Source organism: Mesoplodon bidens, assembly GCF_964165515.1.
Source record: "Mesoplodon bidens genome assembly, chromosome: 17".
NCBI classification, from domain to species: domain Eukaryota; kingdom Metazoa; phylum Chordata; class Mammalia; order Artiodactyla; family Ziphiidae; genus Mesoplodon; species Mesoplodon bidens.
The window spans coordinates 40,505,811-40,529,624 of NC_138174.1; the positions used below are offsets into that span (position 1 = coordinate 40,505,811).

At 37.2% G+C, this 23,814-nt stretch overlaps 1 protein-coding gene across 1 annotated transcript; it reads left to right on the plus strand.

The window, feature by feature from the left end:
- Positions 1-271: 271 nt before the first annotated feature.
- Positions 272-11,835, plus strand: LOC308605038 (sarcoplasmic reticulum histidine-rich calcium-binding protein-like; the record flags this gene model as incomplete). Its single annotated transcript, XM_081214700.1, has 6 exons — positions 272-355; positions 1,696-1,819; positions 10,116-10,643; positions 10,719-10,789; positions 11,325-11,393; positions 11,655-11,835. 6 exons carry the CDS (start codon positions 272-274, stop codon positions 11,751-11,753), a joined length of 975 nt encoding a protein of 324 aa, XP_081070826.1. The 3' UTR covers positions 11,754-11,835.
- Between the last annotated feature and the right edge of the window lie 11,979 nt (positions 11,836-23,814).

The following is a 23,814-nucleotide window of genomic DNA, read 5'->3' on the forward strand; positions in this document are numbered from 1 at the left end:
AACATTTTTTTCCTTCATTAGGTGTCTTTTATTTCAGTAGAGAAGAGATTTCCTTCCCTCTCATTTTCTTTTACTATCATCTTTTGAAAATTTCCAAACAATCATATTTTCAAATTTCTATGTTCCTTCACATTATCTGAGGGATTCTTTTTTATAGTATCCTGTTCTTTTTTCTTGAATGTAAATTTTCTCAAATTTCTCTGAGTGTACTAGTTAGTTCTTGGTTTGGCTTAATTTTGAATCTACATTTTGAAGATGGCTGAAGCCCATGATGGAAGTAGATAGGTTCCAGGACCCAGGCCTTGGAGACCCAAGCCCTGGTCAGGAGCACCCACTAAGGAATGAGCCTGAAATGGTAAGACTGAGATTTCAGGGTTCTCTCACACATCAGCTGGCAAAACCTGAAGTCAGACACAGTCTTACTTATTCCTAAACTTGTTGTGAGTCTGGGATTCTTCTAGGTTCTGCCCTAAATTTTCTGTATCCTGAACTACAGCTTCCTTCACTTTAGAAACATGCTTTCTTTGTTTTGTGACTTTCTGTAAATGGATTGAAATTCCACATCTACGTGCAACTTTCTGTGCTCCTCACTCCTGTGGCTTTTGCCCCATTTCATTTCTTTGTCATTGTGAGACAGATTTTTGAAGGAGCTAAAACAAACATGCAATCATTCCCTTATCTGGAAAAAAATGTCCCCCCCAACACTCACCCTATATTATATTTAGAAATATATCCCAGAAATGGGGTGCTTAATTCGCATTTATCTGAATACAGCATCCCATCTGCTGGTTGCACTTAGAACAGCCTCCAGTCATCTGATTATTTCTGCCTTAATGAGATAAATTCAGCACATCTAATTTCCTCTGCCATTTTGCATGTAGAATGCGTGACTCACAGAAAACACTTTGAAACCGGCACCTCTCACGGCTCTGTCATGGCTACCTGCTCATCTGCCTGACTATTGTGCATCCAGGATGAAGAGAGTGATATCCAGGTTGTTTTTAGGCAGAAAAAAAAATAGCCTTTAGTCGCAGTATCTGAGTATAAAGACAGTTTTCCCCACTTTATGGCAGATATTAAACATTAAAAGAAAGAGGGTCACTTGTAATTGAACAAATGAATTTACGGCTAGGTACGTGTCTATGTCTGCAAAGCCATTTGAGAAAGAGCCTTAATAAAGAGAATTTATTTTCTGCCATCTTAGTTGCTAGGGCTTTTGCACAGTCTTGAAAAGCCTAAACATAATCATTGCTCATATATGGGAAAACAAATAACAAAGAAAACAGAGCGACAAAAACAAGACCAAACAAAAAGCAAACCAAACAGAAAGACCTCCCCAAGCTCTGAAATGCTACTTCAGTCTTGAGCCACTGCAGGCAGCCCACGTATCCTCAGTCAATAACATTACCTGGAGTAGATTGGGAGCCCAGTCCACTAATAGGTGAGACCAGCAACCTACCGGAGAATTCTCCAGGAATTCTTAATGACAGGGCGAGGCCTGAGCACGAACTCCCTAGGGTTTCGGCCTGCACCACTGTGTCCACCTCCGCTGGCCCAGCCCTATCCCACCTTTCTGGTTTTCCCTTCAGTGCCCCTCAGGTTCCCACACCTGTGCAGAATCCCAGCCTGCTTGGCAGACATCCTGAAGCCTCGTCCTGATGTGCTAGGCTCCTCATCCCTTTTTGGTTGGAATAGGCCTTAATTCATAGAACATCAGAAGAACCAAATACTGTCATTGGCCTGATTCTGAGCGTCATCATGGTAAAGGGACTGCGACCACCAAATACGAACCTGCTGGATTATGTGCTCTATGTTTTTTGTTTGTTTGTTTGTTTGCAGTACACGGGCCTCTCCCGTTGCGGAGCACAGGCTCCGGACGCGCAGGCTCAGCGGCCATGGCTCACGGGATCAGCTGCTCTGTGGTATGTGGGATCTTCCTGGACCGGGGCACGAGCCCGTGTTCCCTGCATCCGCAGGTGGACTCTCAAGCACTGAGCCACCAGGGAAGCCCTGTGCTCTATGTTTTGATTGGACTCAAATTCATCGATTTGTCTTGGATGCTAACGTTTATAATGCTTTCCATCTTCCTCCCCGTCCCCCACTCCCACTTCTGCATTTCCTGGGGAACACCCAACGACCCAATTACACCTCTGGTACTGAACTCCACTGCCTACCTCCATGCCCTCTGTGCTTCTCCGTTCTTCTTCCTTCCTCTTCTCTCTCTCCCTCCGCAAGTTAGAAAAAAAATCTCCTATTGGGGTTGTAGTGGTTTTCAAATTAGTTTGAGGGCATTCTCATCTGGCTTTTAAAGTTACTGCATAGATACACCACATGCATTTCTCTTGCAACACAGAATTATCTACTTAATCAAACTCAGCTTCCTGAGGGAAGTGAAATAAATATATGCAATGATCAGGTTCTAGCATTCCGTTAACCTTTTATGAGGTCTCAATCACCCAGCAAGAAAATAGTTTATTTTTCTCTGAAAATCTTTTTTAAAGGCTCTGAAAAAGAATGGAGGAAATTAAATCTACATGAAAAAATTATGTAATCTTTCTTTAAAATATGCTTTATTATTAAGACTTCATACTTTATGAGATTCATAGAGGTATTTCCAACTCAAATAATGTATTCTTAAAAAAAGATCACATACATTGAGTATTTAATTAGGTGGGTTTTGCAGTTTTCCAATTGTGGCCATTTTTATTGATTTTGTTTCAATAATATTTTCATTTCTTTTATATTTCAAAATGTTATCAGTATGAATTATACTTGCTGTTTGCAATTCTGATACTGTTAGGCTGCACTGTCTTCATTTAACACTTTGTATCTTAAATTTATATAACCCTTTTAAATTCAAACTCCTAACACAATGTTTTCAATGGCTGAGAAGTAGTTCCCCATGTAACTTAAGCAAGTACATTGTAAACCTTTTAATGAGTCCAGGTTAGTAACACAATTGTTTTATTTAGTGCCATACCAAAAGAGTTGTGATCTATTCACATTAATGATTAAATCCCATTTTAAATTAATCTTACTTTTTTTTTTTTTTAATTTATTTATTTATTTTTGGCTGTGTTGGGTCTTCGTTTCTGTGTGAGGGCCCTCTCTAGTTACGGCGAGCAGGGGCCACTCTTCATCGCAGTGCGCGGGCCTCTCACTGTCGCGGCCTCTCTTGTTGCGGAGCACAGGCTCCAGACGCGCAGGCTCAGTAGCTGTGGCGCACGGGCTTAGTTGCTCCGTGGCATGTGGGATCTTCCCAGACCAGGGCTCGAACCCATGTCCCCTGCATTGGCAGGCAGATTCTCAACCACTGCACCACCAGGGAAGCCCCTAATCTTACTTTTAATACTCTTCCCCACCAAACTCTGGCATTCATATATGAAATGTTTTTTCAGAGTTGCAATAGCTTCTTAAATTATAAAGCTATACAAATCCCTGAGGACAAAGGGAAATCTTAAAAAACAGTATAATATAAAGCAGGGGTCCCCAACACCTGGGCCATGGACCACTACTGGTCCCTGGCCTGTTAGAAAATAGGCCGCACAGCAGGAGGTGAGTGGCAGGCAAGCGAAGCTTCATCTTTATTTACAGCCACTCCCCATCGCTTGCATTACTGCCTGAGCTCCACCTCATGTCAGATCAGCAGCGGCATTAGATTCTCACAGGAGCTCGAACCCTACTGTGAACTGTGCATGCAAGGTATTTAGGTTGCATGTTTCTTATGAGAATCTAATGCCTGATGATCTAAGGTGGAGCTGAGGCAGTGATGCTAGCACTGGGGAGTGGCTGTAAATACAGATTATCATTAGCAGAGAGGTTTGACTGCACAGAGTCCATAATAAATTAATTGCTTGCAGACTCATATCAAAACCCTACTTGTGAGTGGTAAGTGAAAACAAACTCAGGACTCCCACTGATCCTGCATTATGGTGAGTTGTATACTTATTTCATTATATATTACAGTGTAATAATAATAGAAATAAAGTGCAAAATAAATGTAATACACTTGAATCATCCTGAACCACCCCCCAACCCCAGTCCGTGGAAAAATTGTCTTCCACGAAACTGGTCCCTGGTACCAAAATGGTTGGGGACTGCTGAGGTAGAGGATGAATCTCTCCTCTCAACTGGTCTTTTTCATATTACCCCACTTCAGCTGTCACTTCAAGACCCTCTCAGGCTCCCCCTGCCCCCAACCTCACTCCCACCCCTCTAGTACACACAGATAAATAAGCATTACATATTTATATCTATTTTATCTATTTTAAAAGACATCTTTGTATGTAAATACTTAGAAATCAAGATTATCAGTATTGATGGGAACACTCTAGAAATTTAATCATTCCCATATACTTATTTTTTTTCTAAAACTCTAAGGTATGTTGGCCATCACAATACATATGTCTTCATTTATTTTGTATCCCTATAGATAATTATCTAAAACTGAGATTTTTGGGTCAAAGGAAATGCATATGATATGTTGATAACTATTTCCAAATCACCTTCCCCGGAGATATTAGCTTAAAGATATACCAAGAGTATATACTCAAAATCTTTCTGACATTGAGTGTGATCAATCTTTTTAATTTTTATCAATCTGATAGGATAATGTTGTTTTTAACTTTTCATTTATTTGAATCATTAGTTGATTTGAGACTTCTAAACAATGTATACTGTTGTTTGTATTTTTATTTTTTGGTAGATGCCTGTTTATGTTACTTTGTTTTCTAACAAATTTATATATTTCTTACTGAAATATAGGAGATAATAATGCATTTTGAAAAGTAAGACTGTCAGATAATGCAACTTTTTTTTTAACTTTTAATTTATTTTTGGCTGTGTCGGGTCTTTGTTGTTGCATGCAGGATTTCTCTAGTTGCAGCGAGCTGGGGCTACTCTTTGTTGCGGTGGGCAGGCTTCTCAGTGTGGTGGTTTCTCTTGTTGAGGAGCATGGGCTTTAGAGTGCAGGCTCAGTAGTTGTGGCACACGGGCTTATTTGCTCCACAGCATGTGGGATCTTCTGTGACCAGGGATGGAACCTGTGTCCTCTGCATTGCCAGGCGGATTCTTAACCACTGAGCCACCACGGAAGTCCAATGCAACTATTTTTGTCTCTTGTTTGTCTTTCAACTTTAATTATGGTATCTTTTTCAAGAACCAGTTTAAATCTAAATGTAATCAAATCTGTCAAGCGTTCCATTCCAATTCTGAGTTTCACATCATAGCTACAAGAGTCCAACCCATCACAAGATGATAATAAATATTTATTAAGAAGTTACAGGCTTTTAAACATATTTTACTTAACTATTCTCCATCTTTATACAAATCTATACTAACATGACAGTAATAATAAAAGCTAAATTTCAAACCTGTACAGTATTTTAGCAAGGAATGGTGATACATTTTTACCAGAAATACATCTACTTTTTGAAGAAAATTTGAACAAACAGGTATTGAGCCCAACTATAGTTTATACAACATGTCAGATATTGAGAATACAGGATGAATAAGATAGCTTTTCTGCCTTCTCAGACCTGTTAGGTGGAGGTAGGTGATGGGAGAGAGAAGAAAAACTCACTTAAAAAGCTGATTTCTATGTTTCGTATGATTTCTATGTTCCATCTAGCAGTATTTCCCATCAGTAGTTCCTCAGATCTTATGAGAAGATAAAACATAGATCTCAAGAAATGGGTTCCATTGTCAAATAAGTTTAAAATAGTCTACTTAAAAATACATATATTTCAGGGTTCCAGAGAACATTTCATATGGTAATAGGTATTATCACTTAATAAAAGAAACAAAGAGTTTTTGATAGAACACTCTTATAAAGGATCAACAATTAGAAATGTTTTCCAGAAAACAATAATAGGTATAATTGTTTATGATATAAATATAATAAACAAGTATTTGTTCTATATGTATATGTATAGTTATATACACAAAATAACCTGAGTATTCTGTAATCTGGGAAATTCTGATTTTTCCACCTTTGCTGCCTCTGGGAAAGGAGAAGTTCAGATAACTAGAAAGAAAATACTTACATTTTAAATTTAAAAACATGCTTTAATATTCATCTCAAAGGCATTAATTTGAGAGAAACAAAAATTGAGTTCCAGAAGCTTGGATTTGAGAGCTAAGCTCTCGAAGTCTGTGGGGTCTTAGATGTGAACTCCAGCGGAACCATCATTTAAAAGTCTATGCCAGCTTCATGTGATCAAGCTCTGCCTCTCTCCAGTTCCAGCTCCAGGCAGTTGCATGAACCGTGCAGAGAATAAACACTCTTTTGCCATGTGAGTGATTACTACTCACAACCACATGGCCAAGAAACTACTTTGTCCTTCTCATCTCTTTCGTGCGATTACCACTCTTTGATATTAGCCTATTGCCCCTTGAAAGTTCAGTGGAGTTGACGTCTTTTGAGTCTGAAGTTTTGCTCAGCTCAACTGAATTGCCACATGTGGACAGCCTTCTCTTTTCATTGGTGTAGAGACTTCATAAAGCCACCCTGTCTACCCAGAGGAACAGAGGGACTGTGAAAGGTACAGGAGCCCAACATTTGCACCCTGTATGTGTGTCTCTGTGCCCATGAAGTGATGGCACAAATTCACTCAATATTTTCAGTTGAACAAATTAATCATATTTGGTCTAAATATAGTCACCCTTAACCTTAACCCTAACCTTAAACATTATTACCCACTGTTCTATACCAAATAATGATGGATGATTGGAGGGCAGAGAGGGACTCAAGTCTGCTAATTAAAAGTATCCCAGTCTTTTCTTATTTAAGAATGCACATTTTAAGTATTTACTTAGTTCAAAGTTCAATTCTATCAGAGTTATTTTTCTCCTACCCTCAGATTTCTTCTCTACCCCCCCACCCATGTCATTTTCCCTTTCTTCATTTCCTTAATGCCTCCATGGCAAGGAACTCTCAAGTAGGGCATCTCTTCATCCAGAAAACCTACAGCCTTAACAATGACTTTTTCCCTTGTATCACTGGCCCCCATCAGTTTCTTTAGTCATCTGCTCTTCTCATTGTGTCATCTATTTCATTGAGCGCCCTCTATACGTATTTATCAATACATAATATGCATTTCCTTTGACCCAATAAACTAATTTCTATGAGGTGAGCAGAGTGTGTTGAGTTTTCCTCTTTTCCTTTGGATGCTCTTTATCTCCTGGGCACCTGATAGGCACTTAGTAATTACCTGTTTGACAAATTATTTTGTAAATAATGTAAACACTCTTGAATATTCCCACAGCAAACTTCAATACTTATTAACATTAGAAGATGGAACTAAGGATCAGGACCTAGTCATTCTTTTACACTATTTCTTTTTTATCCTTTAAACCCTTAAAAAGTTTCACCCATTTTCAACCTCTTTGCAAAAACCACTATGACAACCACTGTTTTTATTCCAAATATTTCTCTCCATGCTGCTATAGAAAAGGGTAAAATAATAAGGTCCCAACATGATAAGAGGGTTGATAGGTTTAGAGGTCTTCAAAGTGGCAGGGCTGCAGTCACTTACTTTCCTTATTTTCAACCTGGAAATTGACAATATTTCCCTATTTTCAACCTGAGTAATCTCTTCCTGGCAACTCATTAGATATACCAAAGGATACTTTCAAGAAAGCTGTTAAAACATAGTTGAAGTTGTCCTGATCCCTAGCAAATTTATCAAGTCAGTATTGGTTTATCTGAAAGCATCTGTGATTCAAAGGTGATCGGATTTAGATATGTTGAAAGTAGTTAATTCAATGTCACTCTTTGTATTTTAAATAAGCTTCTCTTGGTTATCATATGTTGATCTACAACATCTAACTAAAATTTTTAAATGAACGTAATGGTAAGTTTTTATTTTCTTTATGCTGTACCTCCTCCCCTTTTTTAAAATAAGGGTCATAGGTTCTGGGGCAAATACAATTTTAGAGCAAATAGATGTTATTTATGGCAGACAACATATAAAAGTCATCCTCTGAAGTTAAGTTCCAACAGCATCTTAGCATTAAAGCCTTTCTAACATGCTTTCCCACTCCCTTCACTTTAGGAAAAATGATTCACTGTTGAACACAATAGCAAACACTTATTGAGTGCCTACTTTTGCAAGTACTTTACAAATGTCATGTCTCATGTAAGCCTTTTCATGCATTTTCGAACTTACATCTTCACTTCACAGATGAATAATTTTATTTAGAGAAGGTAGGTGCCATGACAAATTCATACTGCTTATTAGTGGCAGAATAGGAATTCAAAATTATTTTATTCCTACTTCAAAGCCTAGGCTATTTCTCTAAGACAGAATTTCTTCCAAATCTGTAGCAATCAACTCAATTATATTATTAGTTTTTTACATATTAGTTTCTCACTAAATTTTCAATTTCCTAGAGTAGTTATTCCATTAAAAAATAATTGAAACTCTTAAACTGTGCCTAAGATATATATTTAATACTTGGAAGAGTTTGTTAAATGAAATCAACTGCATAAACCAAAATACTACATAAGAGAAAACCTCCAGTTCTGAATACAGATATTTAAATGGATTTTGTGTCCTAGTTCTCATTTTTACATGTATTTTAATGACCCCTTTGTTCTTTCTCAATGTTTCCGTTATGTCTGCTATTCAAATATGGTATCCAGTGATGAGACTGTATAAGCAAGTAGATTAAAAAGGTGTTGAAGTCTTCACTATATTTTGTTTAAAGATGGCATTCAGCAAATAATTAATCTTTGGTCAGTGACATTTCCACCAAACTACTATGATTCTCATTCCTATAAATTATTTTAATTTTACCAGTATTAACTCCTGTAGTAGTCAGCTTAATTTTATAAACCCTGACTTTTAACTGTAACAGCAAATATAATATTCCTGGAAGTTGAGAGAAAACCTCTGTGTGAGAAACTAAGAATCTTTTACTAATATTTACATTTTTAACATAATATATATATATATATATATCAGTTGATGATATGTTAGCCTATAAAACATGGTAATTTCAAACATCAAAACTACTTGCCTTTAGGCTTTCTTGAAGTGTGAGATATTTCAATTCAAAAGTATATATATGTGGAAGTGATTCATTATCATCTTAGAAAATACAGCAGGCACTATGGTATACTTAAAGGAGAAAATATCAAACTACTTGTGCCTTGAGTACCCTTTGTAAGAATAAATGATTTTTACTGCCTTTGGCCATTAGTCACATGCAAACAGCCTTATTTTTCTTCTTAAAAAAATGCAAAGTTTACCAACCTTAGAATTCTTAACTCTCTAGAATTCTGCCCATCATTATAATGAGACCTTCACATGCATCTCTTCTAGAGGACTATAAAAGCTCAAATCACATCCAGTTCTTGTTCAGTTATAGAGCCTGATCTCTATTCCCTGGAGGAAATGGTGAATTTCAAAATCAGTATAAGATAACAATAAATCATAGAAAAAGGCAAAAACAATCAGAAGTGCATTTGCAATGGACATAAATTGCTCTGGGACACTAGAAGTGGAAGAATTGTGACATTTCATTTTTGTTAAGTAAATCAAATCCAGTTCTGGATGTCCATTTGCAAGGGTCATCAAAAAGCTCAATGACATATATTCCTGTATACACATTGGGTTATGCCCTAATCTGGGGCTACTATTAGCCACTAAACTTAGAGGAAAGTGTGTAGGCTGGAGTAGGAAGCTGCCCATGGTCATGAACCATTGAGCTGGACACTCTTTGCTCACCATGTAAAATATATATCTTACAGCAATGTCTCTCATAATTGTGGTAAAACACTTGAAATAAGGCATTTTTAAATAAACACTAGAGACTATTAAATAGGGAATTACCAAGAATATGGAGAAGAAAAGTATCAGGATAAAATTATGAAAATGTGGTACCATGTAATTAACAAATAGTTCCTTTAAGAAGACCAATTGATTTTATTCCTGAGAGAGGCATCTGGGATAACTTTATTAATTATAGCCCAGTTATTCTCATTTGCATACTTATTTCTGCTGAGTACAATGCAATAAAAGGTAAGATTAAGGTAAGATTTATGGAATTGTATATATTGATGAAAAGATAGGAAAACTATAAATGGAGATCACTTTGGTTAATAATTGGAGGTATCTATTTTTGTTGTTGTTGTCGTTGTTGTTATTTTCTTTTATTTGGGACTGGCCACAGAGGGTCCATCAAAGAAGAGATTAGCCACCAGCCCCCAGAACGCATAGGGGTGAAGGATAGAAGCCATTTAAGGGAGAGTGATTCTGAGGAGGAAGAGGAAGGGAAGGAAGAGGAACACAGCTCCCATGAAGAAGATGAGGAAGGTTCAGAGGAGGGAGGAGAAGGCACCCATCATGGCAGCCTGGATGAGGAGGATGAGGAAGAAAAGGAGGAAGGTCATGGCCTCAGCCTGAGCCAGGAGGAGGAGGAAGAAGAGAAGGAAGAGGAGGAGGAAGAAGAGAAGGAGGAGAGGAGTGAAGAGAGGGCTGAGGTTTGGGTCCCACTGAGCCAAGACCACCAGGAGGAAAAAGATGAGGAGGAGGGGCTGGAGGAAGATGAGCTTCCCTTCACCATCATCCCCAGCCCACTGGCCAGGAGGGAGGTGTCTGGAGGTGCCTCTAGTGAAGAGGAGAGTGGTGAGGACATGGGTTAGTGATCTGACTGGTTGGGGGTGGGGAGGAGCAGAGTCAACCTGGGTCACTGCTGCCCTCTTGTCCCCACAGATCAGCAGGATGTCCAGGAGTACGGGAACTACCAGCCAGGGTCCCTGTGTGGCTACTGTTCCTTCTGCAATGTATGTCCGCAACCCAGCTCCATCCACCAAGCTGTTCCTAAAGTTTGTTCCAGGGCTCTGGTGCGCCTTGGGAGGACCCTGAGCAACGGGCCTGAGTAAACAAAGACACTTCTGGGGCCAAGTGGGGGACAGACTGGAGGCCAGGAGGCTGGGGAGGAGCCTGGGACAGTGGTCCAGGAAAGAGAGGGTGAGGCCTGAGCTGCATTTTCAGATGTGGGGACAGGGAGGAAGGTTCAAGGCAGAGCCGAGGGAGGTGGGACAGGACTGGAGACTGACAGGCTATGGGGAGAATAGGAAGAGAGGGGGTGAAGAGAGTACCCAAAGGTCCAGCCCACAGTGACAAGGGGACGTCGGGGTGACTTGCAATAAGGAAATGAGGGGGTGGGAAGCAGGTTAAGCAGGTTGGAGGAAGATACTGAGCTCAGTGTCAGAAGTAATGAGTCTGAGAAGTTGGGGATATATCCAGCGGGCAGGGTGGAGGACTGCTGGGTGGCTCCCAAACGTTTCTGCCTAGCCAGGCTCCTCTGGTCCCCAGCGATGCACTGAATGTGAGAACTGTCACTGTGACGAGGAGAACATGGGAGAGCACTACGACCAGTGCCAGGTGAGACTTCTCCCAGACTCAAGGATCCACCAGATTTCCGGATGGCCCTGGACCATCTGAGCACCCCCAGCCCCAAATCCTCTGCCCTCAAACTGACCTAACCCCTTACCCCTGATGCAGCCTTGACTCCAAACCCGATCCTGCGTCTGATCTTAACCTCCACCTCGTTAGCCTCCTGCCCAAATACGGGCCACGCCCCATCCTAACTCCACCCCTGACCACCTCCTACCGTTCATTCTCTCTCCCCATCCTCGTCCCCAGCACTGCCAGTTCTGCTACCCCTGCCCTCTAGTCTGCGAAACTGTCTGCACTCTTTTTTGGTTGTTTATTTACTTTTTCTTAGAAATGGAAAAAAATTAGACTAACAACATTTAAAAGCTTTTGAAAAGTTAAACAATGTTGAAAAATGAAAGATTAGAGGAAACAATAAATAATGAATAAAAAATTGAATTAATGTCAGTGTCCCTAGATCAGAAATAGAGGGGTGGAAAGCTGTGAATGTAAGGGTTTCTAAAAATTGTTATGAAACCATCTTTATTTACTATTTTAATAGGGTTTCTAAAGTGAATAGTAAATCTGTTAGATTTATAGATGTCACTGAATTTCTGGAGAATGAAATAACACATGAGTAGCAAATCTAAAGATGATCAGGAGAGATTATGTAAATGGAAAGGAGGAAAAGCATATGAACTTCCCAGTAGATAGCATATAGAAACTTGTACTAGATATTAAAAAGTTACTTCATTTTTCTTTTGTTTCTCTATTAATCAGTCATATTCTAAAATAAAATTGTTACTTGTGAGGTTTGCCTAGAAAATTCACCAGAAAGTTGAGAATCTTTGATGAGGAGTGTTGAACACAAAATAGAAAACATTGTATACTTCCATAAAATAATGATACACCCAGTCTTGAAATATTGTGTCCATTTCTGGAAACTGCACGTCAAGCAAGAAATTACCACACTGAGAAAAGTCAACAACAACACAATAAATTAAGGCAGTAATCTCCAATTGGTTGATGGATGATGCTATAATCTGCCATAAGTCATTGTCCACAGGGTCATAACTTCTGGACTTGAATTATACATCAAACTCACCTTGACCCTCTTTGAACATTCAAATAATACAGTTGATTCTTGAACAAAAATGGTTTGAACTACTCAGGTCCACTTCTATGTGGATATTTTTCCCATAGTAAATACTGTGGTACTACATGATCTCCTGTTTGCTGAATCCATGAATGTAGAACCACAAATATGGAGGGAACCCTGGATGTGCAGGGAACTCCTTATACAGAAGGCAGGCCATAAATTATACTTACATTTTCCACCTTAAGTGTCGGTGCCCCTAACCCCCATGTTTTTCAGGGGTCAACCTTATGCTCTACTAGAAACTTAATGAATCAGTATATCATGGGATGTTTAGATGTCTGTATTTTGTAAAGTCACCCACAGAGGATGATCATAGTTAGGGCATAAACTACTAAGCTATTTCTTAATGGTGGCTCTTGTTAAGGTTTGAAAAGACAGAAGAATTGGGAATTGTCTTTTTTTTAATTAATTTTTATTTGAGTATAGTCGCTTTACAATGTTGTGTTAGTTTCTACTGTACAGCAAACGGATTGTCATTTAGTGCCTATTTCTGTGTGGTAGTTTCCAAAATCTCAATTTTCCAGCCAGTAGGGAAAGAACATCACAGTTAATACCTTCATCCTCTTGTCTCTCATCTTCATAAGAGCATAAAAATTACTAGACCAATGAGGACCAAGGCCATGACTGTTTTTTGTGTGTGTTTTCAACTCCTAAATACTCAGCATTACCACAGATGAATTTTCAACACACACTTCTTAAATGAGTAAATAAATTTACTAGTGACTTCTATGAGCTAAGTACTATATTAGGACCTTGCGTATGTTACATCTTTAATTTTTTTAACAATACAAAAATGTATGTGATATAATCCCTAGATTAGAGTAAGGACAATGAGGGCCCAAGTTTAAGTTGTCTAAACTCACACGGCTAGTTAGTGTATGCTTTGGCATTGTCAGCCCACACGGCCTTCTCTCCACACTATGATAGCAAGGCTTCAAAAAAGCAGACTATCCTCTCATTACAAAAGCTTGAGGCCACATGAATTATTGAGCAGAAGGATGCTCTATATAAGTAGAGATTTTGAAAAAAAGTTAGAATTCTTCAACTTGGAGAAAATAAAAGTAAAAAAGAATGCTATAAAATCCATAAATTCAAATGAGAGGTTGGACATGAAAATTTTTAGCAATCTGAGAATATTTGAAGAGTCTGTCCCCAGAAACTCACAAAAAATACTTTTTAGAACTAATAAAAGACACTTGCATTTTACAGAGTTAGTTGTAAAACTGTGAAACTTAAAACCTTGAAAATGCTCCATGTTGAAGACCTAAATAAATCTTAAGAGAGTAGAGAAAATTCCATAGATGGCAAATTTATAACAAATTGAAAGAAAACTAGGACTTGAGGGCCAATATGGCTCCAGCTATGACTTTTATTAATGAGTTGTCTCAATTTTAAGTCTAAATTCGTTGAAATTCCTGATACTCTTCCCCCTAGTTGCCTAATGTTTTAAAACTGAGGTTTAACATGGTTGTTGTTCAACTAGCAAAAGTAAACCAATGCTGTAGTTCCAAATGAGTAAAAATCGTCATTGTAATAATATAGGCTAGTATGTATTTAAAAACTAACAGCAAGTTAATAAAATTATAGTAAGTTTACAAAATCCATATTTTATGGGACTTAAAAAATAGGACTATGCATATTTTTATTTTTACACTGAGTAGAAGAGAGTTTTAACCAGTAATTCTTAACCAAGGGCAATTTTGTCCCCCACCCTGGGGACATTTGGCAAGGTTTGGAGACATTTTTGAATGTGAAAACTTGGGGTGGAGAATGTAACTGTTATCTACAGCAGAACCCACAGCAAATAATTATCTCATCTAATGGAAGGAAGGATTCTAAGATGTCCCTAAAGATTCTAAAGATTTATCATCCCATCTCAGTGTACACACCGTGTATAATCCCTGAACTGTGAATATGACTTTATGCTTGTGACTATGTTAAATGGCACAGTTAACATTAAGATGGGGAGATAATCAAGTAGGTTAATCATACGGGCCCTTTAAAAGCAAAGAGTTTTCTCCTGATAGAGAAGAGGAAATTAGAGAGATTCTGAGCATGAGAAGGATCTGACAGATGTGAAGAGGTACTTTGCTGTTGAGATTTCCGGGTCCACAATCAAGGATCTGCGAGTGGCCTTTAGGAACGAATAGCAAGAAAATGGAGACTTCAATCCCACAACCATAAGGAACTGTGTTCTTCCCATAACAGGAATGAGTTTGGAAGAAGATCTCTAGCCTCCAAGTGAGAACTCAGCCCCAGCTAGAGTAGAGAACCATCTACGCTATATTGGACTTCTTACTTACAGAACCATGAGTTAGTAAATGGGTATTGTTTTAAGTTACCAAATCTGTCATTTGTTATGTAGCAATAGAAAACAAGTATGTCAATAGTGCCACGGTTGAGAAACCATGCTTTAAGCATTCTTGTCTATCTATGACTAAAGGGGTTAGCTTTCAAAGAAACAATGATGAAACTTTCCCCAAGGAAGTTGGTTTATTTAACTTAAATCAAGTTAAAGACGTTCCTTTACTGTGGGACATCTTTGAAACTTTAACATCTTAGTTATACTATGAAGCTACAAGAGAGGAGTTAATTCTGTAGTAATTCCAAAGAGCATTTGAACAAAGATCTGTTATTCTTGGCAAGTGATATGGTTTGATCCTAATATCCTAGTATCTTTTTCTTTTTTTTTTTGGTACGCGGGCCTCTCACCACTGCGGCCTCTCCCGCTGCGGAGCACACGCTCCGGACACGCAGGCCCAGCGGCCATGGCCCACGGGCCCAGCCACTCTGCAGCATGCGGGATCTTCCTGGACCGGGGCATGAGCCCGTGTCCCCCGCATCGGCAGGTGGACTCCCGACCACTGTGCCACCAGGGAAGCCCCCTAGTATCTTTTGATCCTAGGTTTTCTTAGGATTGAGTTTAGTAAAATGTACAAATTAGTAAACTTAAAAAAAACATCAATTTGAATTTATCTTTTTAATTTCAAACAAAATCAAATGTACTGAAAAATATGCATTATCCTTTGTAATTTAGATTTTCTGTATTTCAATAATGATTCTTCTTGATCATTTATTATTATAGAGGTCTTAGAATAATATATAGGGTATTTCTGGAACTTTAAATCTGCAAAGAAATTGTGTATATCTCAATGATTTAGGCAGAGGAGGAGATAGGGCTGAGGGAAATGCATATTAGACATTTCACCAGGTTCTATTTTTATTAGTTCTGTTATTTCCTCCTTTTCAAAGTCTTCTTCTGGTCAATTATATAGCATTTCCACAGACCTGGATGGAAATTTAGTTTTTGTTTTTAGTAACGCTCTCACAGATTACAGTTTTGTCTAAATTCCAGAATACGGAGACCTGGAGATGGTGGTGTTTGATGTGGGATTGGCTACCTTTCTTCCAGTTTCCTAGGTGTCCTCTCTTGTCCTCTGTGAGTTTCAGAATGCCCTCATCCGGATTTTCTTTGTTAGTTGGACATTGGCTTGTCTGCACTGGTATTTGTAATTGCTATAACCCACTGAGCACCATCCTCTTCTGTTTTTACTTCCAGGCTCCACATCTTCAGTTTTTTTTGCAGTGATGTCAGTATTTCCCAACCAAGTATCCTCCCCCTTGTGTAGCTTCAGTTTGAGAGATGACCAATATTTAATATATACTATGATGCAGATAGTAACCACTTAACTGCTGACTGGATCTAAGTTATGGGAAGGCATTTTGGTTTTTTTGTTTTTTTTTTTTGGAGTATATCAGTAACCCTAGAGATGATTTAAGAGTAAACAACCATATCTTTATCAAAATAGCTTTTCACATTTTTTCAAGTCATCTGTTAGTTGAATAGATATTGTCTAACAGTATACTTACATTTCTAACAATTTTGTGTTGCCATCTATTAGTTATCCAATAAATATAGCTAACATTTATTTTAAATATTATTCCAAAAATGACTGTTTTCAGCTTATCTCATTGCATCTGTTTTATAAACATCATTTTAGAGAAGGATTGTTTATATCAAATTTGGAAAGAATATAGAGCACAGCTTCAAAATATAGGATAATAGATTTTTTAGGTTAGAAAGTACTTTTATTCTATGCATTGCTTGCTAATGATTAATTTTCATATTGTGTTGAGCCTGCTAAGTACTGAATTATACCTCTTGGATTGAGGATAGTTGCTTCCCACTGACACTGAAGGACTGCAATAACATAGAGTCAACTGGTCTCTACAGTCTAGTCCTACATTACCATCCTACACAGGGGGGTATACTCTAGCCAAATTAAATTTCTCACCATCATACACCCATGATGTAGTCATTTAAATATGTATGTTTGCTCTTTCCTCTACCCAGAATGCCTTTGATCGAATGAGGGTACATTATAGTGTACATTGTAGTAACAAACAGCCCCAAACTAAGTGATATAACTTAACAAAAGTTTGTTTTGGGCTAACTCCTTATGAAAATATTTGTGTAGGGGGTGGGGGCCAGGAGGCAGGCTGAGGGAATACTTTGCTCCAGTAAGTCTCTTAGAGACACAGATTGATACAGACTCTGCAGGTTATTTCATCTCTTTACATTTTCTCGTCAATAAAATGTGAATAAAAAGGTCTGCCTCTGCGAGTCTGTCATTAGAATTAAATATGTAAAGCACTTTTCTGATGTCCCAAAGAGAGCAGTCATCCCCCTTCTCCCTCTTCCTCCAGAACACCTGTAACAAACATTCCACTTCTCATTTTTCCTTGTACTATAATTACTTTTTCTGGCCTGCTAGAGTGTAAATGTTGGAGACCACAGCATGTGTCTTTTTCATTTTTGTGTCTGCATGAGCAACCAGCATAGTTTCCCATAGAAATTTAAAAATATTTATTAATGGAGAGAACTTATGATTTTCCAATATATATGAGTGGCTTTCCAAGAGTTCTCTGCAGCCCTAATTCTGTATTTATTCCAAATTGAAATAGACATAAAACGTTAAGCATTTTATTTTTAAAAATTTATATGAAGAATAAATGCATAACTTATTTTAGTTTTAACTTTTCTCTCCTCAAACTTGTTTATTTGTTCTTTTTTTTTACACTAAGCTTTATGGATTAACAGACTTTTTTTCAATAAGCATGGGACCTGGCATATACTAGTTGCTTAATACATATTTATGAATAAAGTCTGATCTATTTTCAGAGAAACTATACAACTGCAGAGATATTAATTATACATCTTTAAAAACATAAATTAGTATTGGCTTTTGTGAAGAGTATTCCTCAGAATATCAGAAAATAAATATTTCAGAATCTTGAAGTGGAAGTTCTTAAACTGTATTCATTTTGAAGAAGTTCAGTAATTTTTGAATTTTTGTACTTTTGGGGAATTTTATAGGTACTTATATAAGAGGAAAAAAGAAAGACCTAATTCTATAAATGTTATTTTCAGTACTTGCATGGCTTATTGAAATGTCTGCCTAGTGTAATATGCTTGGGTTCCATTCCTGACTATTGATAACTGTATAATTCAAATGTGAAAATATGAAAATGCGCTTACCCATTCTGATACAGTTGCCTCACTTATATTTTTCTTCTCCATATTTTATTTATTTATTTATTTATTTATTTATTTATCTATTTATTTATTATTGATGTATGGTTGATTTACAATGTTGTATTAACTTCTGCAGTACAAAAAAAGTGATTCAGTTATATTGGATTGACCAAAAGTTTGTTTGGATTTTTCTATAACATTTTACAAGAAACCAAATGAACTTTTTGGCCAACTATAAATAAATAAATAAATAAATAAATAAATAAATAAATAAATAAATAAATAAATATATATGTATATATATGTGTGTGTGTGTATATATATACATATATATATATGTGTGTGTATATATATACATATATATATATGTGTGTGTGTGTATATATATATATATATATATATATATATATATATAAAATCTTCCTTTTCATACTCTTTTCCATTATGGTTTATCACAGGATATTGAGTATAGTTCCCTGTGCTATACAGTAGGACCTTGTTGTTTATTCATTAGTTGCCTCACTTATAACTTGTGAGAATACAATCAGATACAGTAAGTTAATGTTTAAATTATTGTGGCTATACTGTTGTTTCTACTGTTCATTTCCTATAGCAATCCTCATGTATAGATTTGGATTAATTCTAGCAAATGTTCTCTTAAAGCAAAAAAAGAACATAATATGCCACAGAGATTACTCTGTCTAGAAAAAGCAACCTAAAATTCTCAACTGCACAGGTAACTATACGTGTATTTGTTTAAACACACATATCAGCCCTTGAAGTGTGTTGGGAAAAAATCTCACTAACATACTGAATATATTCAGAAACATTTTAGGATGAGATAAATGTTTTAAGAAAACATTCGTATCTGAAATATGCATTTTACTTATAAATTCCTTGCTTCTTGATATTCTAGGAGTCAACCAAGTTTTCACCGAATTTTCAACCCATAAAAAACAGTTGTAAATTTAAGAACAATGAGAGTGTGATTCTAAGACAAATACATCACAAAAGGGTGAATCAGAAAGAAATGAGTTGTTTCTGCATAGGCAGGTATTCCTCCTAATTTATGGAACCGTTTGTCCTGCTTGTAAAATTCCATATTTATGGAATAGAGAATTATTCCTGCTGTAAGATGTAACAAAATGGCTAAATGCCTGAGGAAAATATAATAAGGATATCTGGGTTAAGAATATAATATTGAAAACCTTTTGCTGGGAAGTTAGAGTTATATTAGTTTCCTTCTAATAAATTGGGGCAGAATGCTGATTTAATATTAGATAAATATAATAATCTGAATGCTGTCATATATACTAATGTAATCCCTTTAAAAAACAGGACATAAGGTCTATATGTGTTAATGATTAAAGTCATTACTGAAATTCTATGATTTTTTTCTATCTTGAAAATCATAGCCATTTGCTTAATTTGGGCTAAACATTAAATATTCAAATTATTTCCATTTGCTACATATAACTAAACAAATCAAAGATCAGAATTGTGATGAAAGGGAGGATGTGTACTAGACAGTGCTGGCTGTGCACTCAGAATTCATTCTACCCCTTTTTTTTAACTAACAGAAATCAAATTCTGTTTGGTAGTAATGTGCCCAGATAAATACTTGATTTCCCAGGCTGCTGCCCATCTAAGTGTGGTGTAAGTTATATTATTTATGCTAAGGGACTCCCAGGAGAGCTATTCATTCTTGGATTAAATGAGACAGATGTAGCTGTCATTTCCCTTTTACTTTTATTTTTCCCCTTCCCCTTTTATCTTCCAGAAAGTTTTTGTGATGCATGGGAGCACAGATGTCATGTTGCAATTGCGGAGAAAAGTCACATTTCAAAATTTGCAGGCCACATTATAGACATTGCCTGAAGCACTGATGGTATCTTAGGTCCACTGCCCTCATCCTGGATTCTTGTTATATAAGGAAAATAAATCACTTTTGCAATGCTTGTTGTATACTTTTCCATACGGTGCTAAACACAAGAAAAGAGGAGAAAGCAAGGAGAAGAGGAGGGAAGGCAATAAGTCCATGTTTTTAAGATAAGGTAATAAAAGACTTCAAAGTAGGCGAGAACTGTGAACTTCTTCATGCTCCAAAAATGACTTTGAGTTTTATTATATCTGCAGTCCAGGCAGGAAGTATGAAACAAGAAAAGGGTAAACGAGCAAGGGAAGTTGAGTCAGCCCTCTTTTAAGAGGTCTTCTAAGAATTCTGATTAAGTGACCTGTACTTGGAGCAAAATAGTCCCATGTCCACCCCCTGCTTATAAGGGAGCCCGAAGAATATATCTCTTTCCCTTGGTACAGTGCTACTCCAACAACTTTGGATTTCTGTTAATATGTAGGAAGAGGAAAATGATATTGAGTAGAAAATTGACAGTTTATCTTTGTAATATTAATCTCATTTAACAAAGTGTTTTTTGTTTTGTTTTGTTTTTTGGGTTTTTTTTTTCAGTACGCGGCCCTCTCACTGCTGTGGCCTCTCCCGCTGCGGAGCACAGGCTCCGGACGCACAGGCTCAGCGGCCATGGCTCACGGGCCCAGCCGCTCCACGGCACGTGGGATCTTCCTGGACCGGGGAACAAACCCGTATCCCCTGCATCGGCAGGCGGACTCTCAACCACTGCGCCACCAGGGAAGCCCCACGAAGTGGTTTTTATTCCCACTATTTGCTTGAAAATTTGGATCAACTTCTTACTTTCATTCTGGTAAATATTTTTAAATATGTGTCAGCAACATTAAATTGTGATCTCAGGCTCACAAGGAATCAAACTCCAAACTCAAGATAGGACTGGATCAGTCATTGTGAATCTTGAAGTGGGAAAAGGTGACTTGTTTTTATGTTCTCTCTCCGTTGGTGGGTTGATCTTTCCTGATGTACTGAGGGCGAAACTCTTAGTTTCTCAGTCTCCTTGGGTCATTTTGTTTAATATGGTCTCAGCTCTAAGTAGCCATTTTGCTTCTATCCATTCACCTCTTTTTAAAAGCACAGCTTTTTGTTCACTGTGATACCTTTAAAACAAGTCTGTGAATTATCTGACATTTGTCTCAGACAGCAGATTCATGAGCCAAATTAAGGTTGTTTTAAAATTAATTTTTCAGCCACAACAACTGGAAGAGTTATGGAGATTACCTTCACCAAGTAGCTCACCTCCCTAAATTTCAGTGTGCTTATTTGTGAAATGTGGGGACTTCATTTTTCCAGAAGCATTTTTCGCTGAAAAGTATAATTCTCTTCAGGGGGAAATACACCCTTAAAATTTTAGTTCAGAAAATCTTGTATAAAAATCAGCAACATGACAAAAAAGAAACATCAAGCAGCTGAGCCTAGTATATTTTGTGTCCATGGCATAAATTTTCAACTACAAATTCAATTTAAATAACAATTATAGCCTTCTTAGTTCTCTCTGACTTCCTGAGTCTGTTTTTAGTAAAATCTCTTCTTCAAGAAATTGCTTATTTATCTAAGTTTTTGATTTTTTTTGTATATATTCTATGACGTTCTCATTCTAAATATGTTTAAAATGTGTGATTGTATCTCCTTTTTATTGTGCCTTCTGAGTTTTTCTGGATTAATCTCACCAGTGTTCTTTCTGTTTCATTCAACTTAATAAATAATTATATTTTTGACATTTTGTTCTTTTCTATTGAATCTTCAATTTTTTTTTAATTGTTTATTTTTATGTCCTCTCTCTACAACTTTAAGAAATTAACTCTGACATTTATATTTTTTGAGAATTTAAGATGTTTTTCATCTCTTTTTGCCCATTGCAAAATCAAATATTTTTAACCATGCACTATATGGATACATTTGATTTTTTTTTTAAATGAGGTTATGAAAGGAATAGAAAGTTGTGGTAAAAAATTAAGATAAAGACTAAGTTTTTAGAAGTTTAAGGTATGCTCTTGGGAGTGAATTGATGAAATACAGTGGCAATAGAAGTCACTGGATGAAGAAAATTTTAAAAAATAGACTTCGGTGTTTCATGGATATCCAAATAGATATGCATATTTCTCAGTCTTAGAGCAAGATGATGAAAAGCTTCTTTAGTTCAGTTTAACTCCTGAATGAATGTGAGCAAATGACCCACCAAAATATTAATAAAAAGAGGGCAAGAGGGTGTGAATGTGAAGGAGAGAGTTTTATATGAGGATGAAAGAATAAGAGTCAACCTTTGAAGACTCGGTTAGAAGACTGCTGACTTTGCCTCCTGACTTTATGGTCAATAATGTAAGGTGAGAGAGAAGGACCAATTTCCACTGGTGAAGACTGCAGGAAAATCAACGTCTAGGGGAAATCCAGGTTTCAGTTTGTGGAAGGAAGTAAACAGAAAGTTCTTACAGAGAGGCTATAACTACAGAGAACTTTTAAAAAATTTTTGAAATGCAATGAAGTTGGATTATGCAGCAAGGTAGAAGTAGTGGAAAGCTGTATTTGAATCAGAGAATAGGAGAAATGGGCAAGTAGAAGGGTACACGAGCCTCAGGAATCACAGCAATGAGAGATGTGGATGGTATCAGCCAATGAACTTTAAGTGGACTCAGTGGAATGTCAGCGCCTATGACAGGGAGGATGCTGGTGAGCTGATCTGGGAGGGAGTTGGATGGGCGTGTCAGCCTCAACAGGTGTTGCATAACCTGAGTCTAAGTGGAAAAGAGTCCTGCATGCCTTGCCCTGCTTCCTGTCTTCAGGGCTGCTCAGCATGTTGTTTCCACTACTGTTTGAGCCTAGACTTCTTGAGTGCATCTGCTGTCCAACCGAGGTCTCACGGTTACCCCACAGTGACAGTACATTTGATTGCTCTGTTTTCACTGAAGTGTAAAGGCAGCATCTTGAAAGTGGGGCTTCCTGTTTACAAACGCTTGGTCAAGATTGAGAGCAAAAGTGATATTAAATTATCAGATTAAAAGATAGAGAATTAAGGTCTGACTCAGTGTTTTAGTGAATAATTTATCCTGGCAATTACAGAATGCTGATATTTCAAGGCACTGGGAGCAAGAATACCACTTTGGTGTTAGGTTGTGTTGGTCGGCATCGTTTCTCTCTATTTTGAAAGCAGGGATGAGTCTTTTCGGGTAATAGGAATGGAACAGCACAGATCGTAAGTAAAACATCATACAAGGGCACGTCTTTTCCAGTGATCCTTGTAGCTCGATATTCTCTTTGCCAGGCTTTTTGGCTATTACACTGTACTTTTTCAGCATTAATATTGCCAGTTTCTCTCTTAAATTACCCAATAAGAATGAAATAAGATATAGAAATAAGTTATTTCCAGTACATTTTCATTTAAGGATAATGAACACTAATGACTACAAAGCTGAGATTTCCTCAGCTCAAAAAGTCTGAATATAGCTAAAGAAAATGAGCAAGGCTGGATATTAATGATAAATATTGAAGACTAGCCTTCTTATGGGGGTAGAGAAAGATACTTATATGGCTAATTTATAATGAAAATTAAAATAAAACCTATTGTTGCTAAATAGTTCTGGGTCAGCTACTGCTTATAAACAAACTGTGCTTGTATCTCATACTAAATCTTTATTGGTCTTGCTTCTAATTTCAGTTTAAGTGTTGGAGACAGCCCTAAATTTGCTGACTTTGTCATGTCACAGCATTTCCTTTACACATCACCAGTCCCTGCTCCTAAATCACAATTAGCATATTCTCACCAAGTCTGTAATAGCTACAAATACCTCATAGTTCCATTTTTGGCTATTCCATTTCA